General features: G+C 51.7%; 1 protein-coding gene across 5 annotated transcripts in view; it reads left to right on the top strand.

The window, feature by feature from the left end:
• Window positions 1–5,255: 5,255 nt before the first annotated feature.
• Window positions 5,256–20,530, top strand: part of FUBP3 (far upstream element binding protein 3) — a 40,232-nt gene continuing 24,957 nt past the window's right edge. Inside the window, exons 1-4 of one of the 5 annotated variants that reach the window (XM_066980620.1) lie at window positions 5,256–5,416; window positions 12,034–12,139; window positions 18,443–18,493; window positions 18,992–19,022. In XM_066980620.1, coding sequence (XP_066836721.1) covers window positions 5,330–5,416; window positions 12,034–12,139; window positions 18,443–18,493; window positions 18,992–19,022 — 275 coding nt within the window. In that variant the 5' untranslated portion in view covers window positions 5,256–5,329. Of the gene's footprint in view, window positions 5,417–12,033; window positions 12,140–18,442; window positions 18,494–18,988; window positions 19,023–20,530 lie in introns of all 5 variants that reach the window. The other 4 variants (XM_066980624.1, XM_066980619.1, XM_066980623.1 and 1 more) reach the window with 4 other exon arrangements.

Below are 20,530 nucleotides of genomic sequence, written 5' to 3'. Positions count from 1 at the left end.
CTTCCCCCAGCAGCAAATCGGGCAGGGACACAGCAGGGGGCTCGGTGAAGAGGTGAGGGGAGAGCTGGGACCTTGCAGGGCTGCAGAGTTTCTGCCCGGTGCATGACGGAGGTGGATGTTAGAGAGATGCTCTGTGCCGGGATGGAGGTGGAGGGGCTTGACCTTTTGCCTAATGAAGCATCCAAAAATCCCTCCCCGGGGATCCGTTTGGGCCCATCCTGGTGGTGAGATGGGGGGAGAAGAGGTCGGCAGGTGTTTCATCTGTCCTTTGCATCCCCAGGGGAGAGAGCATGCCTCTGCCCGTGTCCTCTGTGTCACAGCATCCTCCAGCAAACCTGCTTTTCCCTCGGAGCTGCAAGACAAGCTCACGGACTAGCATTTATTTTCCTGCCAGGAAACTTTGGCAGCGTTTCCTGCTGCCACCTCCTCGGCATCCCCTGCGGCTGGTGGCACAGCCCCTGGCCACTGCGCTGGGCAGGCAGCCTGGAGCCCCCCCAGGGGGCACAGAGCTGCAGAGCACACCTGCCCCGGCTCACCTGCACGCTTAAATGTCACACGGGCACAGCAGCACGGGGAGCCCGGCCAGGATGGGGAACCCAGCCAGGACAGGGAACCCGGCCAGGATGGGGAACCTGGCCAGGATGGGCTCTGCCTTTTTGCTTTCCCCACGGGGAGCCACATCACAGTCAGCTCTGCCTTGCTTTGGTACCCAGGCTGAGCCCTGCCACCTGCCAGCAGCCACCAAATGATGGGGAGGGACCCGCAGGCTGCTTCCCCCTCCCTAAATCCTTGATTTGTGTCCTCCGGGATGCAGGGACCTGGCACCCTGCAGCAGGGTGGTGGTGGGTCCCCATCAGCCGCCCACCTGGGCAGCGAGCGGGTGTCGGGGGAAGAAAGGGTTAAGCGGAGGCGGCAGAAATCAGAGGATTACAGGTTTGTTGCCGGACTGTCCCATCTGTCACCAGCACAAAGACAAGCCCTGGCTGGGGCTGGGCTGTCAGCGAGGAGCCCACCACTACATTAGGACTCCATTAGGGGAGGCTGGCGGTGGGAAATGGCAGCTGTCAGGGCACTATCATTTCTCCTGTAATTCCTCGCGCTCACTTCTCCACTGCACTTAAATAGCAGGTCTACCTACTGGGCCAATTTGGCGTTTTCGTCCTCCCGCTGCTTCTCGTCGTTCTTTAAAGCTGCAGCTCCCGGGCTTGGCTGGGCCCTTGTCCCGATGCTGCTGCGGCTGGTGGCGGTGCCACCCCTGCAGCCCAGGTGTCTGCGGACCCGCACACGTGCTAGGCTGGGACTTGCTACCTCCAGGCCTTGCCACAGCAGGAAAAATCCTTGCCTTGGTGGATTTGTTACGGTGGGTTAGCATAATGTGATGGTGACATGGGGCGGTGCCTCTGGTGCATCCTTTCCTGCGCACCCAGAGCAAGTCTGCACCCAGCGAGCCGGGCTGGGCACCGGGTCCGCTGACCACAGGCTGTGCTGGAGCAAGGTTTTTCCTCCAACAGCCAAACCTGCCTGGCCTTTCAGCGCCCAGCAGAGTCCCGTGGGCTGCTGTGGTCATTCCCACTTGGGGTGCGATGCTCCCCCAGCCACACACGCTCCTGCGACCCGTCACACCCTGAGGAAAAACACCACGGCAATAAGGTGTCCTCGTGGGACAAGGTGGCCTGGAAGCTCGCGGGACCCACAGGGAGCATCTGCTCTAGGAGGAGCCTCAGGGAAGCATCTCGGCGTGGGGGGGACCCTCTCCATCCCCTCCTGGCCGCGGGGACACGTCCCCTGCCCTGCCCTGGCCACAGCTCTGGCCGGAGCCATCAATCCCTGCGGAGCCTCCTGCTCCTGCAGGGATCCAGACAAACACTTCTGCCGGGAAGTGCACTGCAGTGGTACTCGAAATAAATAACTAATTTCTCCCTACATGATCTCAAGGAGCAGGAGAGGCGTGAATAGCAGGGCCCGGTGTCGGGCTGACTGGACTCCCCGGTGCGGTAATTCAGAGGATGACAAACATAAGCCAAAGAAAAACGTTGAAAAATGGGCACTTCCCGCAGCCCTGAGCAAAGGAGCTATTGCAGGGTTTGGAAATAACGAAGGCAAAAAGAGGGAGAGGGGGGAATTTTCTCATTGAGACCAAGTGAAGTGCCAAACAAGCTGCTATTATGGTGGCTTTGAGAGGCACAGGGAGGGGGTGTCGGGGGAAGGAGAGGAGGGAGAGGTGGGGGGAGAAGGAAGGGGGAGAGGGCTGGAGGAAAGGAGAAGGGTGGGAAACAGGGCGAGAGCGAGGGAGAGAATGAGGGGGACACGAGGAGCAAAAGGTGCGAGGTGACGGGTGGGAGAAGGGGAGAGGAACAAGTTGGGTGATGGTGGCAGGGCCACCACGCGCAGCACCCCGTCCCTCGCCACGCGTCCCCCGCATCCAGCCCCCATCCCGGTCCCTGGCCACCTCCCACCCCCGCACCCACCAGCACCAAAAGGAAAAAAAAAAAAAAAAGAGAGAGAGAGAGATGGAAAGAAGGAAAACAAAATATCTACAGTTGTCGAGACAAGGGGAGAAAAATAGAGGCAAACATCCATAATTTTCTCTGTGGGGCTTTGCAGTAATTGAGCCATTTGGATAAAAATAAAGGCAGCAGGCCCTTTAGGTAAGAGGAGCTTTTGCAATCCAAGAAGCCTGAATTATGCGCCTTGTATCACTTGAAATCCCCCACCTCATCACCCCCCTCCGCCTCCCACATGCAACACCAAACCACTTTCCCTTTTCTTCTTCTTTTTTTTTCTCCCCTCCTTTTTTAAGTACCCTGTCAAATGTCGTCCGATGAGAAGAGAATTTCAGCTGTCACAACTAATTTCAGTGTGTGTGCGTGTGTGAAGGTGTGTGTGTCTTAGGAGTGGGGATGGCGGGGGGAGAAGGATGATGGAGGCGTAGAATCACTCCTTTCTTTTTCCGTTTTTTTTTTTTTTTTTTTCCTCAAAAGGAAGATTTACATCAAAAATTTGTTTCTGGGAGTGTTTAAGGCCTGTAATTTCCTCCTTTTCAATGGCTGTCTGATGTCTTCTGACCGCCTCGCCTGGCTCCATCTTACTCCCTTCTGCGGCCACATCCAGCGCAGGGGCTCGGCTGCACCCTCCTGGCACCCTTAGAGCCGGGGTGAGCCGAGGCAGCTCCAGAAGGCACCCACACCCCTTGCTGGGTGCTGGCACTGCCAAAACCCGGCTCCCACAGCCAGACCCAAGCAGGGCACCCAGCTTTGGAGTGGTTTTCCTGCGGAGCAGGCCCCCATGACGCAGAGTAGTGGCCCAGAAGAGCAGACTGGTGCTGGTCCAAGTGGGACAGCGGTGGGCTGGGAACTGGCCCCGAATGGTGCCCAAAGCCGGGGGAAGCTGGGCTTGTGTCTCGATGCTCCTTGGAGCTGATGCTCTGCTCCCTGGGAATTTCCCTGGGAAAACCACATTGCATCTTCTGCCTGGGCTTGGCCTCTCTGCCTGCCCCACGCTCTCCAGCAAAGCGGTGAAGTACCTGCCTGCTTGTAAGAAAGGGAGACGCAAAGCCCTGGGTGGGTGTTCTCTGGAGTGGCTGGAGAAATTGCCTTCATCGTGGCTGAAAGATGTTGGTGATGCTGAGGTGATGCAGACGCACACATCTGGTTGTTTTAAATCCACCCCCCCATCAAGCCATGCTCCTGTTCCCGAAACAGTCATTTTGCTTAAGAATGAGACCTGCAATGATCCGAGAAGAGGAAATGTTGGTACTCGTGCGAGTACCAACTTGGAGGGGCACCGGGTGGTTTCGTCAGCCCCAGCGAGTCCTCCGTGTGGGTGAGGACACTGCGCACAACACCGGCAAGAGCGAAAACCAGCCGAGGAGGAGAAACACAGCACTTGCGTCATTTGGGTCATAGTTTGAGTCTTGAGTTTAATGCTCTGGCCCGGCAGCCTTGGGAAACCAGCCCTGGGATTAGTTGGCCGTGTCTGGAGCACTGTGCTCAGCTCTGCGGCCTGCAGCAGGACGTGGAGCTGTTGGAGCGGGTCCAGAGGCCACAAGGATGCTCAGGGGCTGGGGCACATGTGTGAAGACACCTGAGGGAGCTGGGGGTGTTCAGACTGGAGAAGGCTCCGGGGAGACCTCATGGTGGCCTTCCAGTGGCTACAGAGGGCTGCAGGAAAGCTGGGGAGGGTCTCTTGGTCAGGGGGTGTAGTGACAGGACAAAGGGTATGGCTTTAAGGTACCCAAGGGTTGAGGTGGCACAGGGAAGGAATTCTGTGTGGTGAGGGTGGCAGGGCCGTGCCACAGGCTGCCAGGGTGGCTGTGGGCACCCCATTCCTGGAAGTCCCCAAGGACGGGGCTCTGGGCGGCCTCCACGGGGGGAAGCGTTGTGCCCTGGGGGGGGGCTGGTGGGCGATCCGTGAGCTGCCTCCAGCCCTGCCCACGCCACAGGTGGCTCTGTGGGGGCTCTGCAGTGGCTCTGTGCATGGGTGGGTGACTCTGTGGGGTGTCTGTGGGGGCTCTGTGGGTAGGCGGGTGGCTCTGTAGGGGCTCTTTGGGGGACTCTGTGGGGGGCTCTGTGGGACTGTTGGGGCTCTGTGGGGGACTCTGTGAGCCTGGGGGGGGGCTGTGGGTCTGGGCTGGCTCTGTGGGTCAGTGGGGGGTCTGTGGGGGCTCTGTTGCTCTGTGGTGCGCTTGTGGATGGGTGGACGGCTCTGCGGGTCTGTGGGGCCTTGTGGGTGAGTGGGTGGCTCTGTGGTTCTGTGAGGGGTCTGTGGGACTGTGGGGGCTCTGTGGGGTCTCTGGGGGCTCTGTGGGTGGGTGGGTGGCTCTGTAGGGGCTCTTCGGGGGACTCTGTGGGTTTGTGGTGGCTCTGTGGAACTGTAGGGGCTCTGTGGGGCTTTGGGGCTCCGTGCCCCCGAGGGGGCCGCAGGCTGCTCCTTGCGCCACCCCCGGCCCGCTGCAGAGCCCGGCGACACGGGGACACGGCCCCGCTCCTCGTGACACGCGTGGAAACGGGCGGGCGGACGGGCGGGCATCCACACGGTGCCTGCAATCGGTACCGGGACCGGCACCAGAACCGGGACCGGTACCGGGACCGACCCCATGCCCAGCGCCGCGCCGTGCCCCAGCACCACCCCCCCGCCCCCTTCTCCCCCCCCCCCCCCCCTCCCCGCCGCCCCCCGATCCCCGGTTCCCCGCCCCGCTCCCGCCCCGGTTCCCGCCCCACTTCCGCCGGAAGCGGGGGGCTCTTTCCCTTTCCGGGTGCGGGTCCCCGGGCGGGACGGCGGCGGCGGCGGCGGCGGTGGAGGCGGAGGCGGCGGCAGCGGGGCGCGGGTCATGGCGGAGCTGGCGCAGGGGCAGAGCGCGGCGCCCGTGGGGATCAAGGCCGAGGGGTTCGCCGATGCCCTGCACCGGGTCCGGCAGGTAACCGCCGGGCCGGGGGCGTCCCCGGGGCTCGGGGCAGGGCCCGCTCGGTGGCACCCGGGGCCGGCTGGGGGCAGCCGTGGGTGGCACCGGGCCCCTCGCCGTGGTACCGGGCCCCTCTGGGTGACACCGGGCCCCTCACCGTGGTACCGGGTCCCTCCCCCCCCCCCCCCCCCGCCGTGTCTCGGCCCCGCGGCCCCCCTCCTCTGCCCTCCCCAGGGTGCAGGAAGGGGCCATCGTGAAGGTTTTTATTGATAAGGTGCCTTTGGGTTAGCCCCCAGCAGGCCCCGTGCGGGGTCTGGTTCCCCTCCTCCTGGAGGGAGAGGTAAGGGGCGTCCCAAGCAGTCTGAGGGTTTGCGCAGCGGTGAAATGGCAGCTTCCAGTGTGAGAGGTGAGACCCGCTTTAATCAACGCCCTTGTGCAGGGGCTGGGGTGTCCCAGCCTCGCACGCGGGGTCTGGCGTCCCCCCAGTGCTGCGCTCTGGGGAAAGTGGCTTCAGAAGCAAGGGGCTGCTGCTGTCCCTGCTGCTTGCATTTCGCATTTCTTGTCCCGTGTCTGTGGCAGGCGTTGGTTCCATCCCTGAGCAGGTTGCCCAGTCCCTGTGCTGCAGCAAGGTGTGACACAGCTACGTGCTAGCACCAGTGCCGGCAGACTGACCTTGTTCTTTCCAATGTTACAGGCCAGGTAGGCAGAATCCCCTTCTGTTTCCCAGGCTCGCTTTTCTCATTTAGCTGGGAAACTTTGCAGGAACTAAGGCAGGCCCTAGGACCTCCTGATGGGACCTGAGTGGCGTACCGTCGCTTGCGGCTCGCTGGTGAATCAGTGTGGCAGCAAATCCTGTTCTGCGCAGTCTGCAGCAAACGTACGGAGGCGCTGGCTGCTCTAGAGGAACACCCTGCGCCTTCCCCGAAGAGCTCACGAGCCGGTTTGCACTTCGTCTGCTCATTTCTGTCCTAGAAGTACAGCAGTAGGCGAGCTGCGTGCTAGCTGCCCCCCAGGTGAAGCCACGCGTCGCTTCTCTCGGTGGCGCACAAAGCCCCGTGGCCTTGACGGCGTGCGATGTCTGGGAGCTCCGCTGTTAGCCCAGGGTTATCTGCTCGATGCGGTTAAATTGAGGGGGGTTGCAGCTGTGTTTGTCTTGACCTGGTCATCTGTAACCGAAGGCCTCTCGTTGCAAAAACATCTCAGGGTGTCTGATAATGTTATTGCCTGCTCGCCGCTGAATAATGTTGCGATGACCGATGTGCGAGGAGATCATCGGTCCCTTGCTGGTCGGTTGTAGCATGTTGAAACCTTTCTGTGAATGTGTTTGAAGCGTCACACCGTGCAGCGTTCCTCTGATCAGCCACAGGTTAAGTGGGACGCCTCCGTTCAGCTAAAGCAGGGCTGTCCAAAAATTGATGGGAGTACGTGTTGTGTGGTCGCTGTTGTGTTTGTAGGGTGGGTTGAGGAGCCTCGCGTTGACACACGAAGGAGGTGGAGTATCAAATATTTCTGTAACTTAGCTCTGCTCGCTTACTCCGATTTTGCTGTTCTTAAATTCACTATACTTGTAAGAATATACTGGGTTTCCCTGGGCACACAACATGAGTCTGAGCTGAAATATGTCAAAATATCCAGAGCTGCCAGCCGCGGGTCAAACACCACAGCATAGCAGCCGATCTTCCGCGCTAGAAACAAGTGTGTTGAGAAATGCTCTCTGCGCGCGTTCCGGGAGCCCAGTGCCTACATTTTTGTGCAGTGAGTTGTCCGCTGCCTGTTGAATGTTCTTTTTTTTGTTGGTATTTGTGGGATGAGAAGAATCGTTGGCAAGTGCTCCGTGGAGAGAGGTTCACCTCGCCACCCTGGCAGTCTGTGATGAGACTTGCTGGCTGAGAGTCAGGTGGGGCGCAGAGGCAGGTACACCTAGCGCTTCTCTGGAGGTGATGGCAGAGCTTTCACTGGCAATGTTTAATGCTGTAGCATGCCTGACCCGTCTTGATCTGGTACATACAGGTCAGCTTTTACTCCTGGCCTGTGCTGTAGCCTTTTCTGAATATTGCTTCTGCTTTAAGCAGGGAGGGGGCAGAAGGAAAAAAAAAAAACGCAATCTCAGTTCTTGCTTCGTGTGTTGGCCTGGCATCCCTGGCTTGACATTTGAACTCTCCCAAAGTTTAATTTTGCACTTAAGACTGGTAATCAAATTGGCTAAATTCAGCTCTCGTGAGAGCCATTACACAAACCCTGAGCTGTGGTTTCCTGTGCTTAGTTATTAATAGCTAAATAATTCAAGGCAAGGAAGACTTTCCTGATCAATCACCGTGACTGCTCTCAAAGACACTGGGACCTGAGCTAATACGAGAGTAAGAAATCTGTACCACCGCTGGGGGAAATGACTCGTGTTGCTTTTGAAGGACTTGGTTGGATTTTTTTTTTTTCTTGGGGGGTGTGTGTGTACTCTTAAATATATGAACTGCATCAAAAAGGACTTTTCCAGGTGAATGCTAGAGCCTTGATCTGGGCTCCTGCACCTTCTGCAGCACGCCTCTGGTGAGTGGATCATTGATGGGTCATAGGAGGTGACCGATGTGCACGCAGAGGCAGCTGCTCCCAGGCAGGGTGGCTTCTGTGGCATTTTGGTGCGGGAGAGGGAGAAAGGATGTCTGCTCCCCTTCTGAGTAACGGGATCAGAAAGCAAGCAGACCTGCCAGGACTCCGGCTAAAAATGGGTTTCTCTTGGGCTGTCCTTGGGTCTTGTTCTCGGTGACAGAGCAGTGTCTTGCTTGGCTCGTACCTTCGTGGCAGACTCGTTTGCTGTACGCGGTGTGTGTTTGCAGCGCTTGGTGATTCCCTCTTCCTGCCTGTGGCATTCTGGTAACCTCCCGTACGTTCTCTGAACCTGAATTTCCAAGGATCGTGTGAAGAGGAAAGTCTGCGGCTTGGCAGCCTGTACGTAGCAAGGTGCCTTGGGTACCTTGAAAGGGAGTGAACGTCCTCAGACTTCCCGGGAGCCAACAGGCTGTGTGTTTAAAATGCCTTTCTGGTGTCAGGCTCCGACTTCTGATTTCCACAGGGGAAAAAGGGACCTTAAAACTTACTCCAAAAGGGCATAGAGAAAAGTACTTTTCAGATTGTCCTCAAAGTGTTAGAGCTTTGCAATTAGCCTAGTACGTGGGGAAACCACCTGTGGGATGCAGCTTAAATGGCTGGGGATGGTTTTGCTGCTTCCTGCAGAGTTTTGGAGGAACGGCTGCCGTGCAAGTGGGTGTTCTGTCTGAGTGGGGAGGGTGGCAGAGGCCCTGGAATTGTTTGTTGGAAGGGTCAGGTGCCAGCACCTTGTTGTTTTATATCCTGCTAATATCTCAGATGGGTGTTTTTACTGGTTGCTGTTCTTTTGCAGGACAGCAGGGAGAGGCCTTTCCCAGAAGCGAGGCCCTTTTGAGAGCTGAATTCAGCAGACACTGGTGGTTGAGTCCCGTTGTGCCTAGCCAAGAAGTTTCGTATCTAAAAGCATTTGGGTACTGCACCACTTTTAAAGGGTGGTGAAGGTATAGGAGGACAGAAATGTAAGGTATTAGGAAAACATATGCCTCACGCAACTCTTGTTTATTTAGCTCTTCTTGGCTTTACAATTGCAATTTTTGTAGCCAAGCTTTATGCTGTGTCCTTTAAATCGTTTGTTGGAGAGCTTTATTTTGAGGGGATTCAGTGCAGAAACAGGCCTGGGGTAGAGATGCTTTTTCCCAGCGTATTTCAGAGCTCAGTGAAATGGATGCGCTGGGTTTAAAAAAAAATAAAAAAAAAAGGCCTGACATGCAGAGGGACAAAAGCTGTGGCTAGCAGTACGGTACTCAAGGTCATCTGGTCAGATAAGGGCTAGGTCTGCTTACTTTTGCTCTGTTCTAACTTCTGTGCTTATCTCCCTGCTGAACCTGTAGTGGAAACGGAGGTTCCCATTGTAGGTCGAACATAAGAAGTTTAAAAAGATATATTTCAGCTTCTACGTCTGCTGTGGAAGCTTAACTCTTAGTTTTGCAGGGTGTTTTTCCTGCTGGAGGGAGGTGGCGTGTTGTCTGCGTGTAATCCCGTGGCAGCTGGGAGGCTTTGGAGATAAGGGTGCAAGTTTCAATAAAGGAGGGAAAAAAACATCCCAAAAGCTGATAGTGTGAAAATTGCATCGACTCTCTTATTTTGTCCTTTACTTCGAGGCTTCTGTGCTGGGGAGATAATTGTGTGCGAAGCACGAGTAGGGATTTATGAAGCTCTCCTGCTCTGGGAGCCAAAATCCCTGGTGCTGGTGATCTGTTCGTTCACACCTTTGTGCTTAATGCCAGCTTCCTTCTGTTGGCCAATTCCTGCTATCCACTGAACAGTTTTTCCTACCCCATGCACGTGTGGTGAGTGATTTCAGTTCCAACCTGTCAGCTAGCCACTTCCACATCTTATAGATTTTTTTTTTTGAGTAAATAATCACTAACAGAAAGATTTCACAAAGGGCACTCTAAAATGAAATGTTCCAAAATAAGCCAGGGTGTGTTACAGCTGACCACAATTCCTCTTGGCATGTGTTTGGATTGTATGTTATGGTGTTAAAGCTGTCAATGGACTGCTACGAAATATAATTTTTAAATCTTTTTCAGCACTGAAGTAGTCAGCAAACACCTGTGCTCTTCGTACCTTCACTAAAACCCTCTGCATCCCAAACGGAACGGGGGAGCCTGTGGGTAAGGGGCTACCACCCTGGGTGCAGTACAGCAGAAAGCAAGGCATCACCTGATGCTTTCAGGTGCAGAATGGACAAGGGCTCATCCGTGTTGATGCTTTCAGAATTATTTTCCTGTGAGCTTATCAGCTCTGGGACATGTTGACACGCAGCGTGCTTGTTGTCAGAGCTTTGCCACATGGTCGCTGTGCTGGTCGGGGCACTAAAACTAGGTTATGGCTGAACAGTTCTTCCTTTTTGGGGTCTAGGTCGGTCAAACTGGGGGTTTAATGGTCTGGTGTTGTATTTGCAGTTGTTCATCCAAAACCAGTCAAAACCCTGCGGGTAAAAGTGGCAAGATTTTATTCTCTGGCTGCTGGCACTTCTGATCCAACCAAGTTGCTGCCTTTCTAAAAGAGGGACAGGAAGGAATGGTCAGAATGAGAAAATGGTCAAAACTTGGAGCCCTTTTCATGCGAGGCATTGAAGGGAATGTTTTCTATTCTCTTGCTAAAAGCAGTGCCCTCAATCTTCCGAGGTTATTTCAAACAGCGTTTTTTCCCTACCCTGTGGTTCTGCATCCCGGGCAGTTGTTTATTCCCCTGCAGCAGTTGATAGTGTCAACAAGCAGAGTTACTGCGGATGTCTTTCTGTTGCAATAAAACTTAAATTTTAGAACCACCTTTAGTTGTATTTCTTGTTTGCCCTTGCCTTCATTTAAAGCGTATCTGTGTAAAGTGCTCTTTTTTCATCTGTTCCTTCTGATGCTTCTCCGGCGAAACCTCAGCTGTAATAGAGTGCGATCGGACTCCGGGCACATACTCTATTTGGTGATTTTCTTTCTGCTGGGAAAGGAAGCAAATGCTGTAGAATACACAGAATATATATATATTTTTCTGCAATTTATTTATTCTGCACTTGCTTGCTCTAGCAAAGCTCTTTATATATGCCAGGGGTGCGGTGAGGCTGCAGTTTGCCTGGCCCCGAAGGCTGCAGTAGCTCAGAGCAGCCCCGACGTCCTGCACCCGCACGGCTTCTAGACCTGGCTGGGGGAGCAGGTGAAAGCTCGCTTCTGCCACATCGGTCCGGCCTGGCGTGTCCCACGTGTCGTTAGAGACGAGCTCAGCTTTCACTCTTATTAAGTGAGAGCGAGGTGTGTGCCTCTCACCTGTTTTATTTGCTTACCCCGGTGCCCTCGCTGTGATGCCGGAGCGTCTCCTCTTTCCTTTCAGTGTCCTCCTCGCATCCCAGCTCCCCCGGGAATGGCTGGTGCTCCTCTGAGGGCTGGAAGCAGAGGCACAGGCCGATACAGGCACTCAAGCTGTACTGACTGCTGCAGGAAATTGCAGCTAATTCTGGGCTGGTGAAGTTTGCCCAGTGGCTTATTCTTCGTATGGCAAGCGCAGGCTGAGCCAGGCCCTCGGCGAGGAGTTCCCAACCCTGTCCTTGTGCTGTGTATCTTCACATTCCTCGCCTTCCGCTCCCCTCACCCCCACGGATGCCCACGTCTGCGTTTCTGTGGGTCTGGACGTGTGCAGATACAGCAGGAGCCTGTGTCCTCCTACACGGCCGTGGCGGTGGTGGCTTCCCCAGAACAGGGCTGGGGAGCTGGCTTGGCTCTTTGCTAGATGTAGCTTGTCAGCTGAACGAACAAACAAATCTGAATTTAATATTGCAGGCAGTAAATAAGTACTCGTGACCAGGAAGAGGAGCTGGGCGAACGTGATCTTAATTAAACAAATAGCAAAAGCAAGAGGAAGACTGGTTACTGTACAAATAAAGTGCTGCTTGCTTAGGACTTACAAAGCCACCTATATAGAAAAGAGCTGGGAGAAGATCGCACTGGGGTAAAGGCTTTGCTGGAAGAAGGAATGGTTAGCTCTGGTGGCTGAAACTGCAAATACACTAATCGTGTTTTTATCATCTGGTTTTATAGATTGCTGCTAAAATTGGAGATATTCCTCACTTGAATAATTCTACAACACTCGTGGACCCATCAGTCTATGGTTATGGAGTGCAGAAGCGGCCCCTGGATGATGGAGGTAAGCAGGCTCTGGTGAGCCAGTCTTGTGGAAATACAGGTACGGGAGGCAGCTGCCTGTTTTAAGGACAGAAATCAGTGCTGCTTTTTGTGCTAACTCTGCAGTTCAGATCTTGTTCCGTGGTGGTCTGAGGAGGGTGCTTGTTGGAACCCTGCTGGAGCCCATGTGCACAGTGCCAGGTGAATGTAGGCAAGCTGGCCTTCCCTGGCACGCTGTGCTTTCTGAGAGAGGCAGTGCCTAGGGGCACTATTACATATGTTTCATCCCAGGGGTAGCAGTGGTCATAGCACAGCAGATGAGCGGCTGTTGAGTTCTGATTGCTTTGACTTGTACATGAATTTTAAGGAGAAATGGTACGGCTATAAGCTGATTCGAGCTGGAAGGAAACTTCCTATATTAGGTGTAACTTTTCTCGTGATTATTCTTTGAGAATTCTTAAATCTCTGAAGCATTCAACACTGGTTGCAACCAAAGAATAATTTACTGGGTAAATCTGGTAAATGTAATGAGTTGTATGAATTGTTAAAGTTTTAAAATAAGTAGTTTCTTGACTTTGGGAACAAGAAAGAACATCTCTTTTTTTACAAATCTAATGTGTACTGTTACAAGAAGAGCGTTTGTGCTGCTGTATAGAATTCACCTTTTCCCGTGGCTGGTTATCCCCCAAAAATGTGGCCATGTCTTCCTTGTGTAGTGTTTTTACTCAGCCAGCTCTGCATGTTGATTCTTTCCCCCAGAGACATTTGGGAGTGCTGAGGAGACGTGTAAAGCTTTTTCCCAGCACTTCATTTTGAAAATATTTTTTTTTTTCTGTCTGACACAAAGCTGCACGAGGCAGGGGCTGAAAATAACTGCACGTCTGCTGCTCGATCCGAAAAGCGTGCTGGAGCACGGGCAGACGGTTCTTTCATGTGGAGCCTCTGGCTGGCTAGCATTACTGCTGTCTGAACGTATGCCACGACCCACTTTGTTCTCTGGCGTTGGCTCTGTTTGAGCAAGAGGTTGCTGCTTGTTTGGTTTGGTGTTTTAGGAAGGAGTGGGTTGATTCGTGTGAGCCCCTGCCCCTGGTATCTCGAGCTGGAGCATCGCTGTGTTTGCGAGAAGCCAGAGGCCTCGTGTTGTTGTTACGTGCTGGTTTCGGTGTGGGAAGGTGCTTGGCCGTCAAGCAATGAACCGTGAAACTCGCTGCTTTTTTGTGATCAGGCAGATGTGTTTAGTGTGGTTTTAATTGCTAGGCTAGACCAACTGCAAAGAAATGGCTTGCAAACATGTTCCAGCCTCTTCTTCCTTTCCAGCTGTTTGCAGCTTCAGCTTCCCTTAGAGCGGTACTCAAACGAATGTCTGATCGTGGACATTATTTCAAATGATGTCATCTGAAGGTGCTGCTTCCATTCCAGAAACACTAGTGCAGTAGGAGGTGTGAATAGGTCCTATTTTGCCATTGATTTCAATAATATTTGATTTTAGCATAAATTTGAAGAAGGCTGAACCACACTGGGCTGTCTGGGTGGCTCAGATAAGTGGCTGTATGTGAAAGAGGATCCAAGTTGTCTTATCTAGGAACTAGTTATTCATAACATTAGCCCTACCTGTTGTTTCATTGATTCAGCAGACTGAGCTTGAGAAATCTGACCTCTTAACAAGGTGTCTTGGAGAATTTTTTAATAAATGAAATAGCTGTAATGCCTGATGGCAGGCAGGTTGGACTTTGTCCTTCTACGCGTGAGCACTCTTACTTGCTGAACCTTGTTTGTGTTGACACAGACCATGTCAATACAGTTGCAGTTTGGGCCATAAGTGCGCCTTCCAGCTGGTTTCTTGCGCTGGGATAGACAATCCCACGTTGCAGGTGTTGTTCCTGGAGAGCCTTCCACAGGGGCTGGGCTCTTGAGTGTCGGATTTGGGGTTCTGGGGATGTAAAGACCTACAAGCGCTTGCTCACCCTGTAGTTCAGCACTGGGCCTTGTTTGTAACACGGTTCAAAGTAGCTCCAAGTCGTGTGTTTGCCCTTGGGTCCTTCGCGTGCATCTGTAAGTTGTGTAACGTTTCCCACTGCCTGCCCCAAAATCTGATCCGTGAGATCTTAGAGGAGAACTGAAATAATGGAAGTGGTATTTTAAGGGATTGGGATCTCACAGAGAAATCGGACTTGTCAGGGCAGGAGCAAGGGAAGTACTTGTTCTTTTAGCTTTGGTTACCTTGGGTTTTATTTCTAAATAAGTCTGGGAAGGTGCAGCCTGTCAGAGGAACCCCTGAGCAGTGGCTGCTTCTTGCTCGGTATCTATTGGTGGTATGTTCCGTACTTTACTCGCTCTTGGGCTACCTGCTCTTGCTGCCGTGGCGTTAGAAGTCCTATAATGCAGCACTTGGGCTGTAGGTGTCTGAAAGATGGCAGTTGCTTTTAATAGGACACTTAAATTGGGAAAGGACTTCCTATTGGGGTGATCTTCAGCCCTCTGGTAGCTGCAAACAAGGGGAGTCAGGAGCGTGTGCCCACACTTCCCTACTTTTCCTGCTGTGAGCTCTGGTTTGGGGATGTTGTCATCAAGAAGCGATTATTTGTCTTTATCATGCTCTAGAAATTTTACAGTGCGGGGATTCGGATGCGTTCTGCTACCCTGGATAGCTCGAAAGCAGATCTGGTGGTGAGACTCGGGATTGTTTACCTCTGCGTACTGCGTGGCTGTGGCTGCCTACAGTCCTCGCTGCTTCCTTACCCCCGTGTAGCTGATAGAAAATTACTTCCGTTCCAAATGCTGCTGGAAAAATGGATTCAGAGAATATGAAAGTATTTAAGGTGACAAGAGAACTGTCTGTCTTCCAGGAAAATCTAATTCTGCCTGTCTGTTTTCGTAAACAGCTGCTGGCACCCTGATTGATGTCAGCTTAGGAAGCGGCCTTAAGACAGGATGACAGTGTGCAGGTCGAAACAAATTCAGCTGCTTTTAAGGCATTTCCAGGAAAAATAGTCTTGTCATAGTGCTGGGGACCAGAATGTGCGAGTCCCTTTCGCATTCCCTTAAGAGATGTTCACCCAAAACAGTGAGCTGCCGGGACTGGCGGTGGTGAGCTATCTTTTGGTAGTAGATGAGGTTTGAGACTGATTGTTTTATCCTTGCTGCTTTAAGGCTGTTTCCAGAGAGTGGAAGTAGTCATCGTGCAATTAGCGGGGAGGAGACGGGGTTTACCCGTGCTGCTAACGAGGTCGGTGGTGGTGGGAGACGGGGCCGGCTCCCAGCTGCGGGGAGACCCCAGTGGCACCTCGTTCAGGGGGCTGCTGCTGAGGATAGATCCCAGTTCATGGGATCCTACATGGATATCCTACAGGATATTCATGGATATCCTACAGGATAGATCCTCCTGTTCATGGCCAACAGCAGCTCTTGGCCTCCCTGCACGTGAACGGGTCCCTCTAATTACCAGCACAAGTTAATAAGTTTATTAAACGTGAAACCCGTCGTTGAACAAGCAGGCTCCCGTCCCTCCAAGGAAGGGATCTGGTCTGCTGGAAAGCCAGCGACTGCCAGAACCTCAGCGTTAGCCTTTGTTTGCTCTGTTTTGGGCTGCTTTGAAGAAGTTCCCATTGGTACAGGTAGGGGTAAGCAGCAGTGCTGTAGCTGAAGGTTGGGGTATCCTCTGAGTCTGGGGAAACAAAGACGAGGAGGCTCGCACCGCATCCCTCCACCCCTGCCTTCTCCAGGCTTCTGTGGTACATCCAACACGAAGTCGGTCTGTGTTGGTGCAACAGGGCGTGATTGTAGGGAGAGCCTAGGGGCTCGAGCACAACACGGTCCTGCTGTATAGACACTTCATTCGTTTGCTCTGACTTGTTTTTGATGAAAATACCTGGGGGCACAAGGAAATCTTGTCTCCTTTTCCTACAGACAGAACTTCGTAGCGATGCGCCTTGACACATCGGTAGCAGTGGTGGGACCAGGACAGAAACTCAGGACTGATGGCAAAAGGTTGTGTTCCATGCAAAATGGCAGCTTCCTTCAAAACTGCAACTCTACACATCACCGTTTTTTAATAAGGAAATTTAATGGGAAAAATAGTCCCTATAGAGATTTGCAGCAAGGGCAGACAGGAAAATAGGTTTTGGCCATTTATTTAAAAAAAACAGCACACCAATATTTAATGATGAACAACAGTTAGAGTAATTAGTATCTTCATTGTAGCTTTCTAAAATTGATGACGATCCAATTCCAGTTTGAAAGCATGAAATAAAGCCCTTTTCCACCGCTTTCCGGGGGATGAGCTGCTCTGGTTTTGTTCTAGGCACGGAAATATTCTCGATGAGATTGTATATTCCCATCATGCACGTAAATTTAGTGGGAGGCACTGCTCTGCTTTATGGGGTGGAAGAAAATCTGCATTTGTTTTGAGTATCTGTTAGGTAAAATTCAGTTAAAGGTGAAGCCTAAAGAAGAGTGAAGAGTTATCAACCAGCAGGTGCCATTAACAGGAAATTGTGCTTATTTTATTCAGCGTTTTTCCTTATTTGCAGTAAAATGACTGCAGTTACAGTTAAATTGGACTCAATAGATGTAAAAGGGGGAAATACGTACGTGGCTTGTCAGAGTTCAGTCCCCTCCCTGGCGCAAGGAGGGAGATGGTGGAGGAGAACATCGGCTCTCAGCGCTGCCGCAGGCGTCTTCGGCCCCAGCCTCGCCTCTCTATCAGTGTCTGTCTTTCAGAGCAAAATGGGCACGGTGGAGAAGGAATTAAACTGCAGATTGTTGGGACCAGGAGCTACGGCCATCCATTTTCCTCCCAAAGGGAGAGAAATTGTATCTGACTTCAGGCAGATCCCTCCCGGTTGTCTCCGCCTGCTTCGCTTCTCGGCTCTTGGAGAGGTCGTCCGTGGCGTGTGGAGGGGGTGCTCTTGTGCATGAGTTACTGTGGCTTAGTTGGTTTTTAACTGGTTTGTACAATAAGCGAATAAAGTCAGGATGATATGGTAGGGGGTGGTGACCAGCTGTGTTCGTATGGTGCTCGGAGCGAGCTGGGGGCTGCACCTTACGTACACCGACAGCGCTACCTGCCCGACTGATTCCACCCGTGGTGCTCGTGCAGCTTTCCCCGTGCAAGTTGTCTTTCCCAGGTGCAGGATCGTGTTACAAAATGATGGCTCCTCCGTTACTTGCGTGAACTTTGGGGTTTGATTATAGGATGTGTGTCCGTCTCGTAATTTGTGGGCAGCGGCTGCAGCGTAAGAGGCAGCCAAGAGAACTGGTGAGGTGAATTGCCATGCTAAGTGGATATTTAAATACGGCCTCGTAGTGTTAAGACCCCTCTTTCGGGCATCTTGGGGTAATGAGTGGCCTCGTCCTGGCAAGGGCAATCCTCTGCTACAGCAACAAGACTTAGTGTCTATAGGAAAAAATACTCCGACTTCTATTTGGGGCAAGATGGCGAGATTCTGAATGTGTTTTATCGTATTTGCTCAATTCTGCAGTAGTAGCTTATCAGCCAGGGCAAATATTCCCCATTACATCACCCGCCTTTTTCGGCTGCAGTATCGACAGTTATCAAATTAGAACTTTTTATATTCAGGGTGAGAATATGCAAAGACAAGTCTGACGGAGTCAATAACGCAGCAGTTGTCTTATCGCTGAACTGGAGAGAGTAATAAAATACGTATGCTGCCAATATTTTGGTCCCGACCTATTATCGAGATATCGACACCCCACAGAAATACAGTATTGACTCTCTTGGTCTGTTTTATTTGAGGCAAAGTGTTTGGCCCCAAACTTTACGTACCTTTCTACCGGATTTTGAGCGCGCGGTAGACGTCCGCTTCCTAACCCTGACAGCTGATTGCCGATTTGTTTCAGGTCAAAGAATGTGCAGGTTGCTGCGAGGTAGTTGGGAACAGCATCTTCATTATCACAGCTCACGCGTTGTTGGCCAGTCCCATTTGTTTCTCTACTCGCGCCCTCCAGGCGTGCAATATAATCTTCAACTGGTTGTTAGGACCAAATGGTGGGTTTTTAGCGGGTTCGCTGCAGGCGGAGTCCTGCAGGAAGCCCAGCAGGGCATGTGGTCCCACTTTGCGTGAGGCGGTCTAATGATATTTTCCCCCATTAACGTTTGGAAGAAAGATCTAATCTGTGGGGGTAGGGGAAAAAAGTCTGTCTGAGGGTTGTCAGCTGGGGAGATAACCGCTAATCAGACACGGACCACCGGCTAACATCGCAGATATGCCTGGAATGTGTGCATTCAGGAAAATGTGTTTTTTAAAAAAAAAAAAATACAGTTTTGGTGCCACGAGGTTACTTAACAGATGTATTCCTTTAACAGGTCTCCGTGTAAGTGGGCTCCATGGAGCACAGATAAGAGATACAGAGAGAAGTATGTGCAAGCAATCCGTAATGCTTTTCGCCTAGACTAAAGCTCTGAATCTGCCCTGCTTTTATTTTAGCTTTTTTTAATACGTACCAAGCTGCCTGAAAATTCTTTTCTCTCCCTTCAGCCGGTGTCATCCCCCCCCCCCCCTTTTTTTTTTTTTAACTACTTTGGGTTTAAATGGGAAGGAGGGAGGTTAGTTGGAGGGATTTGGATTTGGGCAGGCAGGATTTTCTCCCATGACTCTCAGCATGGGGAGACACAGATCAATTCCCTATCCTGTGTTCAGCTGGACACTGGGTTATGGTGTGTGTTGATCAAGAAATCCCCTCCTGTTTTGTACCACATAACGCATTCATTTCAGCCACTGAACCTAAATTACTGTTTTGCTTTTCTTTCTTTTTGATGAAATGGTAAGAACTCTTTTTCTATAGGGATGAAGTTAGTTTATCCGTGCTAATGCTTTGATTTTTTTTTTCCTTTTTTCTCTCTCTGCCACAGTAGGTAACCAGTTAGGGGCCCTGGTACATCAAAGGTAAGCAGTGGGTTATGTTTTATTATTTATTGATCAATTCTAATTGTTTATTGATCCACCATCTGTAGTAGTGTTAGGAAGTCAGAGGTTGAGAATGTGGAGAAACTGTCAGCTTGGGTTTTCTCCGGCAAGCGTTTTCTGCTAACCCTTTAAAGGCTATTTGTTGTTATGAAGAAAAGAGTTGAAGTGAAACTTGAATTTGATTCCTGTAAATCTGCAGGACCAAGAATAATAAATTCTCTCTCCTCTCCTTTCCCCTGCCCAAGGCGGGGGGGAGTTAAGCTCTGGCATTTTTACAGAAGTTGAAAGTATTAAACAGGCGGGTGGATCTTTTTTTTTTTTTTCCTTTCCAGTTCTGTTAATGTAGTATGACCTGGGATGACTCCTTTGATTGTCAAAGATGGTTTGGGGAGACTAAAGCAAGCGTGAGTTGTTGCGCAGCAAGTCTTAGCATCTAATACACAAGGAAAATTCTCAGGTTTTCTCTAATCCTGCTCTTAAGGAGTTGCCCGTCTTGTTTTGAGCAGGAAGGGGAGAACGTTTCTAAAGCTGGATTCACCTTCAGGTTGGGAGTAGTGCATTTCCATCATAACCAGCTGTTTGGTGGGGCCCTCGGCAGAAAGGACAAGGAATATTTACTCAAAAGCTGGAGAACAATCAGTTTTGCATGGTGATGCTGTTAGCCTAAAGCTCGTGTACAGCTAGGGATGCACAGAAAAGGGTGGGCAGCGTTGTCTGCTCTGCTGCTACCCGTCTTCTGCCAGGAGTGGTGTTTATGCGGGGAATTGCTTAGGTTAAAAGCCTGAAATGGTTTCTTTCTGGTTTTGGTGGTTGGTTAGGCTCTCCGTGCAGCTGCTCCAGCGCAGCGTGGTTTGTAAATCAGGCAGGATAGGATGTTTTGGCAACAGGCTGTGTTTGTTCCAGATTAAAACTGCTGGAATTCTGAGCCTTCCTGGAGCAGGTGGGGTCCGTTCCCCTGCAGATAGGGATGGCAGTGTTTGGTTTTGCTCGTGAGCCTTGGGACGCTGGAGGGCACTTTATCTGCAGGTTAGCTGGCGAAGTCTGGTGGGTATTTTTTACCTTCCCTAACTGATCTAAAGTAAATCATGGGAAGGCTTTGATACGCCTCACCACAAAACCTGCATTGAGCTTATTATGCAGGTGTTTGACTGCTTTTGAGATTGCTGAACAAATTGTGTGTAATGCATCTGCCAGCACAGAGAGTTGGCAAATTCTCTACTCAGTCTTGTGTTTTATACAAGACAGAAATGGCAAACAAAAAACCCACAAGGTAATTCCTCCCTACTTCGTTATGGCCAGGTCTTCGGTAGTTGCTTTGGGTGCTACGTTTTGAGGCACAGACACATTGAAAAAGTCCAAAGAGCAACAGATATGGAAGTCTTGAGGTAGTAAGGCTTCAAAGGATAATCAAAGACAGCTTTTATAAATTCTAAGGAAAAGAATTATAAGGACAGGCAGATTAAAAATAAATCTGAATATCAGAAGGG

Source organism: Anser cygnoides, chromosome 20 (genome assembly GCF_040182565.1).
Source record: "Anser cygnoides isolate HZ-2024a breed goose chromosome 20, Taihu_goose_T2T_genome, whole genome shotgun sequence".
NCBI lineage: Eukaryota > Metazoa > Chordata > Aves > Anseriformes > Anatidae > Anser > Anser cygnoides.
The sequence above is the reverse complement of the archived record's forward strand: the minus strand, read 5'-3'. Positions and strand labels throughout refer to the sequence as shown.